The sequence below is a fragment of the Desmodus rotundus genome, chromosome 1 (genome assembly GCF_022682495.2).
Source record: "Desmodus rotundus isolate HL8 chromosome 1, HLdesRot8A.1, whole genome shotgun sequence".
Taxonomy (NCBI): domain Eukaryota; kingdom Metazoa; phylum Chordata; class Mammalia; order Chiroptera; family Phyllostomidae; genus Desmodus; species Desmodus rotundus.
In genome coordinates this window covers 150,375,503-150,386,093 of record NC_071387.1, presented here as the reverse complement: position 1 = coordinate 150,386,093, position 10,591 = coordinate 150,375,503, and the positions used below count along the sequence as shown (strand labels likewise).

General features: G+C 36.9%; 1 protein-coding gene across 7 annotated transcripts in view; it reads right to left on the bottom strand.

Moving 5' to 3' along the window:
• Positions 1-3,777: 3,777 nt before the first annotated feature.
• Positions 3,778-10,591, bottom strand: part of SKIC3 (SKI3 subunit of superkiller complex) — a 126,175-nt gene continuing 119,361 nt past the window's right edge. For 6 of the 7 annotated variants that reach the window (XM_045197929.3, XM_024563644.3, XM_024563646.4 and 3 more), the window contains 3 exons: positions 8,242-8,372; positions 6,204-6,327; positions 3,778-4,542 (listed from right to left, as the gene is read on the bottom strand). In XM_045197929.3, the coding sequence (XP_045053864.2) occupies positions 4,468-4,542; positions 6,204-6,327; positions 8,242-8,372 (330 nt within the window). In that variant the 3' untranslated portion in view covers positions 3,778-4,467. The remainder of the gene's footprint in view (positions 4,543-6,203; positions 6,328-8,241; positions 8,373-10,591) is intronic. The other variant, XM_053911779.2, reaches the window with a different exon arrangement.

Below are 10,591 nucleotides of genomic sequence, written 5' to 3'. Positions count from 1 at the left end.
AATAAAGCTGGGAAAAATAATAAATCTGCCAAGTTAGTCCTTTGGCAGAAGTTCCCTTCATAGAATCCAGATACAGTCACCGAGAAACTTGTAGCATCGAAATACACCAAAGGCACACACCTCATTTATATTTCTTTCATATTCATTTATATTTCTTTAACAAAATTGCACAATACTATTGGAAATAATCTTGGGAGCCAGATTGTTTTCCTAAGACTTACAATTTTAGAAGAGTATTTCTATCTGAGCTTTTTTTTTTTTAAGTTTTTAAAGCAAGTTTAATAACTACTGTAGCAAATGACGTGAGAATTAAGAGCCCGGTGGGGAGTGACTGCTACCTCGTGAGCACAGAGAGCTCCTTTGCTGAAGCAAATGGTACTGTACCAAGGTACTCAACCACCTACAAATGCTGGCTCCCACTACATATTACAAGTATAGGTCTACTTTCCTTCCAGGGTCGTAGTTCCTAGAACTGATTACCTTTCTACAGTAGAGGTCTCACGAGAAAGGGGTTCCACTCGAAGGTTTACAAGCACAGGGTAGAGGGGTGCGGATCAATGAAAACCAGAGTTGCTGCTTATAGGTTCTGCATAAAGTAGTTGGTTTCAGCATTTTGTCGGGCTTACTTTGGTGGCCTTAGAACAGCAGAATGCAGCCATCAGAAGTCTAGCTCAAGGACCTGATTTTACAAACTCACGTTAAAACTAAAGGCCAAGAGATTAAGACTTATCTAGTCACATACTCATTCAATATTGAAAATTTAAAACATACCACTGTTTTAATTTAATGCAGTTTCTTTTAAAAAGAATTAGAAAGAAGTACTTCATCAACCATGTTGGTGATACTGGGCTGTAAGTAGTATGTTTAGTGAGACTCATTAAGATACTATTACAGAAACGAAAGCCACACATTCTTAGTCAACTACTTTTGACATTTTTATTTTCCCAGTAGCCATTTTTAATAACTCACCATCTTTATCTGATAACCCCTTTTTTGGCGACACTTAGATCATGATCCCCAATTTCAGTAATCTGGTGAAATTCAAATTCAAAGGACTGTATATTCATTTTAACAGTAGACACAGTAAGCAATGTACTAATTTTCCACTGCTGCCAAAACAAATTACCACAGACTCAGTGGCTTAAAAACATAGGGTATCGTCTTACAGGAGTCCTACCCGGGTCGGACCAGGCTGTCATCAGGGTGTCAGCAGGACTGCACCCCTTTTGGGGGATCTCCATAAAGCAAGGAGAAATTTCTGCTTAAATTCTTGCTTTTTCCAGTATCTAGAGGCTGCCCTTACTACATCTTCAAAGCCAGCATGCAAAACCTCTCTGTCCTTCTGTTGTCACTTCTCTCTCCACTTTGAAGGACTCGTGACTAAATGGGGTCTACCAGGATAATTCAGGTTAATCTCCCCCTTTCAAGGTCCCTGCCCCACTCACATCTGCACATCCCCTTCGCCATGTATTCACCAGTTAGGGCACAGACCCCTCTGGGGGCCACTATGCTGCCTACCACAACCAGAGATATCAAAACAAGCATTTTCCATTACTCATCTTATCTCCAGATGGAGATATGTTTTTACAATAGGCTTTATATACATTACAAAGACGGCTGGAAACTGTGCTTAGGTGCAATAGAGCAAGTGACTATCTTCTAAACAAAAAATGAGGAGTATACTGTAAACAAGGAAATTTTATGACTCTTTATCTGTACAGTCTTAAAAATAAGGATTATACTTCTGATACATAAACATATCCTTCTAAGGAAAACAACAGCCAAAACAAACAAACAAAAAAACCATTTCCTTCAAAGTGAAGGTCAGTTTAAAACCAACAGCTGTTACACTGTGTAGTAAGCAGCGTGGGAGTCTGAGACGTTTTCTATCCATTAGCCAACAAAGGGCGAGAGAGGAAGAAACAAGACCTGTAGAGACACAAAGGTCCACTCTGCCGAAACACAGCGTCCACATTTTTTAATGTGCAAAAACTGAAATGGATCTGCAAGCCAGGCTGACTGATACACAAATCTTTACGCTTCCTATTTTTGTTCCTATAAACCTTCCTCAAAGTAGACATCAAAGTTTCTATGGAACAACAAAATATGTATTGTTTCATATATATTACTTATCAGTAAATATTTACCTAATTAATATTTCATACTCTTTTAATCCCTTAATGTACATCTTTTAATTCCCTTAATCTATAGTAACCTAAGTATTTCTCTCCAATGCTATTCTATGTCGATTATCAAGTTAAAGGAACTCATTTTATAATGTGAAAAAAGACTAAAGCATTTTAAACTAAGGTTGTATTTTTATCCTAACCAGAAATTAATGCAAGACTCTTCAAGAAATATAACGTGATCCCAAACAAATAGATTGTGTTCCAAAAGTTTACTCATAAGCTGAAATGTATTTCTACCACAGAAAATGACTATCAGATGCCAAGCTAACCTATAAACATCTAATTAATCATTAACAGACAAATGGTAGAAAAAAACAAGCAGAAAAAGCGTTAGAATTCTCAAAAAAAAAAAAACCCCAAAATAGTGAGATAATATAAATACTAAATATTGGTACATCAGGAAATTACATGTAACATAATTTTTCCAATTAAGCTTACATATAAAGTCAGAAGGGAAATTTCAGCTACTTTTAAAGTACCGAGAATCTGATAACACTGATTCACTTAGAATTTGCTTTAAGCATCCTGTTTAGGACCACTCTCCTTTACTAAGATTAAATGACAATATTTAAAACACTCAGCACAGGTCTGGTATGAAGTAAGCGCTGTAAACTTTACATGGTTAGGGATGATTTAAGGCTCAGGGTAACTAGGCAGCAGCTTGAAGAGAAGGCAACAAACCAGATGTATATACATCTTTGCCAGGAAGAATCACCTGTGATAGTACTAATAAGGTTTTTTTCCAACCTTGTCGTCTAGAAAACCTGGGTCTGAGGCCCCTGGAGGCCAGAACTAGAAAATGGAGTTAAAAGGCGGAGCAACGGCTAACCAAGGCCACAATGCAGGTAAAAGTTACCCGGTGGTGACAGCCCAGAAAGCAGATGGAGACGTAGAGCTGAATCCTGAGCACTTAAACAGATGGAACCAGCCGCTCTGGAGGTCAGGGCGGAGTGGTCTCCAGAGTGACAGGGGGCACAGGCACGGGCTGCACCGACAGCCTTTCCCAGCACAACCGCCGCTGAGTCTGTGGGCCAGGCTGTCAACAACTGACTCAGTCTGACAGATGTGAGGATAAGGAAGAAATGGGGAGAGAACGGCAAGCTGCTTGCTCTTGTTTAAAACAAGAAAAAAAGAGAATCAGTATTGGATTAATCTAGTGATTCACACACTTTAATGGGCATTAGGATCTCTTAGGCACGCCCTTAAAATGCAGAGACCGAGGCCCCATTTTAAATATTCTGATTGCACAGATCTAAATGATGAGAATATTCAGCCAAATTTGGGAATTCATCAAATTATAGTTAGTTCAACAGATTAACCTGTAAAGTAAAATTTAATTACAGAATGTTGTCAATTCATATGATCTCACAAAGTAACACTGTAAAGCTGCTGGTGTGGAAGAACACCACACAAAATACAACCTATTTGTGTATGATACATAATAGTGCAAATGTCTGAAAACATTTTTCAAAACACTAACCCAAAGTAAGTGACACAGTTTCTTCAAATATATAAAGTGCTTTTTGAAATAAGTAAATGTGCTCTCAAGTTTTAAAATTTGAAATTTAAAAATTATATCTGATGTTGATACTATAAAGAAAATAAGACACTATATATTTTTTATTTCAGAAAATTCAAGTCTTTTCATCATAGTTGAAGGAATTCCATGATCGAATATATATTGTCAGTATTATTTTCCATTCATTTTTTTTAAATGCAGTCATACACCTGAGGGTCTTGAACTATATAAACATATCCACCCGCAGTCTAAGCCTCGCCAAGATTTGTGTCATGCTCTTCAACAGGCTCTGAAATGACCCACCAGTAAAACAGGTTATATGATTGTTTGGATTTTATGAGCTGGACTGCTGAACTCTAAAATTTCATAAAAACAAATTAAATTCTATATCATGCTTATTATTCTTATTTAGGAAACGACGATTAAGGCTTTATCATAGGGGGTCATAAAAAATCCTATTGTGTACAATGTAAAAATAGAGAAAATAATGGTTTACATAACTTTTGAATAACTAAGGGAATCATGGTTTTTCCTCTCATTATGGACTTCTCAAAATCAAAGCTGTTTTTCAGATTAAAGTTGCATTAGAGTTCATGGAAAATGGCATCCCTAGTTTAAGAACTTAAATGTCTTTAGATTTAAAAAAGGAATAAATAATATACAGTTCAAAAAAATGTTGCTCTGGGGAAAGGTATTGATTCTTGTTTCACTCTTTCCAACAGCTTTTGGTCTGCTTGCTTTATACAAAGAAATGCACCGTTATTGTGAGGCCAGCTTTTGATTCAGTTCCAAGGCTCTTGTATCTCCATGAGTTTTGGCATTGCTCACCAGCACCTGCGGGAAATCACATGCAGGAGCATTAGTATTTGTTCATGAACAATATCTACATTTAGATTCATAGAAGCCAAATATGCCAAAGAGCAGCAGGTGATACCAAACTACACACAAAAAAGGTGGCCATGTGTAATCTTTCATTTTTGCTGAAACCAATTCTTCACCCAGAACTAGTATCAGAGATAAGCACAATTTATTCAAATGTTCAATTCGTACAGATGCCGACATTCTGAATGTGACCACTCTCAGCATTGTATATAATGAAAGGTTTTGTTGGGCAACTTTGTTTCCAATACTGTCACTTCTAAACTCTTACCCAAAAGCCCATTCTACGCACAGAACTGTCCAAATCACACTGCTTTCCTTTAACACCACAACTTAGGGTTGAAGCTCTAGGTTCTAGGTTCTATCAAGAAACTTTCCATGATTCTCACCAATTCCACAAACTAGAAGATTTCATTTAAGTTGGTCAGTTGATTACTGAAACAGTTTTTGGTTGTTCATTTTCAAATACTGTGAAAGGATCCAGATTTTGCTCTACTTGCAACATAACAAGTTAGCCTGCCACGGTATCACTCCTGGTACAGCAAACGGCGCGAGCATCGACAGATTTGCATCTGTTCCCTGCCCCTCTAAGTCTCACAGGGGTGACATGGATGGACACACACCGCTTCCCACATACATTCTGGGGTGCATTACAAGGGGGGGACACTGAGCCCAGGAGACTTGAGGCGGATATAGTGGGTAGTACACAGGCCTACCCTTTGCTTATCGCTGTCTTCCCAGGTTGTCACTACAAGTACATCCTTGAAAATGTCATCTGGCACAAAGGGCAATCAGGCCCTCTGCTCACAAGAGGTTCAGAAATGCAAGAGGCCTATGGTGACCTGTCTGCCAAGATTCATATAAGTCCTTCCTTTTTGGTTTGTGATATGTTGATTATAATGCCTTTCTCCAGACACTGTTTTCAGTAATATTTTTTAAATATTACATATTTCACTAAAAGTCAAACAGTAGTTCAGATGCTGTAGGTGGTTTTAAAAAGCTTCTCATTCATTTTTATTGTGTTTTAAAAATTGCTGGCTGAAGTTATGAGAATCTTAATCCAATACATGTATTGTATACTCTACATTTAAAAAAACAATTTTAGATATATGCAGACATTTATATATTTAGGTACCAGAACCATCCCATAAGAAGTAGAGTAGAAATTGTTGCATGCATTTTACAGAAAAAAGTAAGATGTAGAATAACTTCTCTAAAGATAATATGAACATCCCATTACATCTTGCTACTTCTCAACGCACCCTGTCTACCTATTTGCCTCCACAGCAGTGATCACAAGAAACACCACGACCAGCACTGGCATCTTTGTCTATCTCCTCCTCTTCTGCATAGCAGATTAGGAGGACATGTTTCCTGCTGGTTAAGTCACTAGTTCTCAACCAGGGGCAACTTCACCTCAGGTGTCATTTGGCCATGCCTGGAAGACAATCTTGGTGTCACAAGGTGGGGAGAGGGCGGATGACAGTGCTACTGGGATGCAGTGGGCACAGGGACTAGGGATGCTGCTGAAACCCTGCAGTGCACAGGACAGCAACCCTCACCCCTCTTCCAGCAAAGGTCCACATGAAATATTCAGAATAAAGTCAATGCCTTACCTCAATGAGCTCACAGTCATTTTTGGCATACAAGTGCCTCAGAAGGTACCAACGTGCAGTTGATACAATGGATTTGGGGTAGCCAGGCTGATATACCAGTCTCTCCAAAAGCCGCCGTGTCTCTCTGGGAAAAAGATATTCACATTTAGTTCAAAGCATATAAATAATACAAAATATTTCATATACTATTCTCTTACACACATTATCTTTCTTTTGTAGATATGGTGCTAGTTTACATTTAAAAAAATTTTATAACAATAAAGGTAATAATGATTAACATTTGTAAAGTGTTTATTATATGCTATGTACTATATCTAGTATTTTACATATATGGCCACAGTTAATATTCACAACCCTGTAAGGCAGATTGCTGTTATTATTCCATTAAGGCTCATTCCAAATAGAATGAGGAAGGGGCTCCTATTTTATGAGCATTTCTGAGTGCCCTTTCTCTAATCTTTTCTGAAAAGAGGAAGAATATAAATAAATCAATAAATTACCATAAATAGTCAAGAGTAGAATAAGAAGAAATACTCAATATCTATACTAAAGCATAGTATTGGGCTTTTAGTATGTTTTCAAGAGTGTGTACAATGTGAGAATCCATGTAATAACAGGCTGATTTACAGTTGTGTTCCAACTTTTCTTTCCGAATTTATTAACACCTAAGACTCCAAAGACGTCTGTACTGGTAGAAACAACCTAAGTAGTGGTAATTCAGAACTGTGGAATAGGAGGATCTCATAAATAGCATTGGTTTGAAGCAGGAGCTGAAGAACTTGTCTTGAGGATGCTTCTACATAGAAACCACATAGTGAGTACACTGTTTTTTCTTAGACTGTATGTTTATTTGGGCTGATTTTGGTGGGGATAAAAGTTACAAGAGGTACTAACAGAGATTATGAGAGAAAGGGGGTTAGAGCCCTCTAAGTAACCCACCCTGAGCATTGGCAGAAAGAGTTCATTAGGAAGTTTAAATCATCGTGTAAAACATTTTTTGGTAAAATTAGTCATATAAAATGGCCATAAATAAACACTAATAAATAATGCTGAAACTGCTGATTAGCCATATGTCCTAATTCTTCCTTAACACCAATTTTGTGGTAATGGCGCGATCTCCGCCACATAGTTCCATGCATCTGTCTATACTACTGATTCCGTGCCAGTAATCTACATTTCTAAACCACTGTTTTACTTACGACTGCTCTGTGTTGTGTGCGATATCCATCAGGGCTAGTTATTATTCTTAGTATTTTGAAATATTCTTTTTCCTTCTTTTTAATTGTATTTTTTCCATCATCATTTATCTGCTTTATACCCTCTTCCGCCCCCACCTGCCTCCCACCCCGACAATCACCACCCTGCTGTCCATGTCTATGACATGTCCTTTTGCTTTCTGGCTCAATTCCTCTGACCCCTAACACAACCCCCACCCCAGAGCTGTCAGTCTGCTACCTATGAGTCTGAAATATTCTTGTCTGTTTTATCATCCATGTGACCTTTAATTAACTTTCTTTAAATTTACTTCTAACCCCATCCCCACCCTCCAATAAAAGGACAGCTAAATTTTTTTATTTTAATCTGAGAAGCTTTTAGATTTTCTAGATGTAAAACCCACATTATTTATGTATGTGTCTTTTCAATAGTTATTACTTTTCTCATAGCTTATTGGCTTCCAAGAACTTGTGTCAATCTAGCCTTGAACTTGGGCATTTTGGTTTTGTTTGTTTCTAGCATCCATACTCTAGTGGCTCATCCTAAGAAAGTAAATAACAATAGTACCATGGAATTCTTCACCCGAAATACTGTCACACAAATCTCATATTCTGTGTCTGTGTTCCAATTTTTTTTAAAAAAACAAATGTAGGGCTTTATTTTCTTCCTTACTGGGTTACTAGAACCAGCCCTTTTAAAGTAGATATAGATAAATGAGTATGACAAAGTCGTTAAATTAATTGAAAATCTTTGTTTGCTTCCTTGAAGGATTAAAAGTAAAGAAATATTTCTAAGAAAAAACATGAGCAAAGACTCTTCACACCTTGCCCCCATTTTGCGGTGGAACTGTAACAAAGCTTGTGCAAGGACGGCCAGTGGACAAAAGCAAAGTTTCAAGGCTTCGGTTGTAGCTTCCTGAACCAAGGATGGCCAGTGATCATCGGAAACGTTGGCCTGTAACAATGTAAGACAGATATCCAATCCACGCTTTTGACATGTTTACCTTACAAGAATGCAATTCAACTCTCATTTATTCAATGCCTGCTTGTCCGAGTTGTCATGTGAATGCGACAGGGGGCATAATTCTACAAAATGAATGAGATCGGATTCCTGCCCTTCAGGAGCTGCTACATAACAGAGTAGACTGGGATAAAGGACGGTTTCAAAGACAAGATATCACTTAAAAACACTAAAATACTTGTTAAAAGAAAATGTACTATTCTATTATATAGGTGAATAAAATCTATCAGTTTAGTTACTAAGCTTCTGGTCTACCAAATATACAAAACTCAATTTAACATAGTAATAAATATAAAGTTCCACATTTCAGGAATTATCTAAAAAGAGAGGAAGGGCTGAAATAAAATATCTTAATAAAATACCAATATAAAAAAAACATGCAAAGCAGATCAGAGATAAAGAAATTAAATTAAAGTCATCAATACTGAAAACATTTTTAAAAGAATTTCACTTTACAGATTAAGAATAGAGTTACCATATGACCCAGGAATCCCACATCTGGACATCTACCCAAAAACTCAAAAACATTTCTTTGCAAAGATATAGGCACTGCTTTGTTCACTGCAACATTATTCATGGTGGCCAAGACACGCAGACACCCAAGGTGGCCATCGATAGGGGACTGGATAGAGAAGATGTGGCACATGTATACTATTGATACACTGCTCAGCCGTAAGGAAAGATGAAATACGCTGTTTGCGACAACATGGATGAACCCTGAGAATATCATGCTAAGCAAAATAAGTCAGTTAGAAAAAGTTAAAAACCATATGATTTCACTCAAAAGTGGGATATGAAACTGAAACTCACAGACACAGACAACAGTATGGTGGTTACCAGAGGGAGGAGCATGGAGGGTAGTAAAGGCTAAAGGGGGCCAAATACATGATGACGGAAGAGGATGTGATTGTAGGTGGTGGGCACACAGTGCAACACACAGATCATGTGTCATAGAATGCACACTTGAAACTTTTATGTAATCTTATTAACCACCATCACCCAACAAATTTAATTACAAAATAAACAAGAAGAATTTCACTTTATGGAGAAAATGTTAAGATATATATATGTTCAATATATAAAGTATATATATATCATATATATAATATATATATTACTTAAATTGCAAACTTTTGTTTCTTATAATATGTACTGACTCAGAAATAACATGGATAAGTTATTTCCTAAGAAACAGTAACGAAAATAAACACTACTGAATTATGTAGAAAGAAGAATGCATTTAAATCTTTCATTAAAAAACTCAAACTGCAACCAAGATTTCATAATTATAGGTAGCTCGAATATACATTTTAATAAAGTTAAAATGAGTCAATACATAGTCCATTTCAAAAACTAAATGATAAAAGAAAAAGAGCAATAAACTTTGGGGGTAGTCCAGGCAATAGTGATTTGTGAATCAAGAAAGAGGAAGCCATACAGATAATGAATTTGTAAACAGAGAACATAGTGTGAGGCATCTTCTACACAGACAGGGGCAATGAAACCTTGGGTACATCTGGCAAAAAAAAAAAAAAAAAAAAAAGGCAAAGCCCATACTAATATAATTATTCTGAATATATTTTTGAAAGCAATAACACAAACCCACTAGTTGCTTTTATAATACACTCTATAAATTCCAAAAACTCATTCATACAAAGTATTCTGCAAAGTTATCCCAAAGATTATTATATAAGGAAAAAGTTACTATATGTAACTGGTGTGTTAAACAATGTGATCAGAATGTTTATTTTTGTTTCCCATTATGTGTTTAGGATTTATTACACGAGGAAGACTTTTCCTCTGTCCCTGGACGGAAATTTACAGTAGGCCCCGTGACTCTTACATCCATGTTTTTTACACTGACTCACAAACACAGTCTCAATTAAAATGTCTACTTCTTTTCAATACTTCAGTCTTCACTAAGGTAATATTTGTACCCCATTCTCATCTCCTCAGTGCCCTGCTGAGGTACGGGTACAGGCAGCAGCAGATGGCTTGCTTCTCCTCCCAACAACCCCATCTTTTCCTTCTAATCGTGGTTTCAGGCCTCTAGTGAACCATCCAAAGTCTAGATTTGCCTGGTGCCATTGTAAGATGATGTCTAGCTCTCTAGGCCTGACAAATATTTATAGTTTTTTCTTATCCAGACTTTT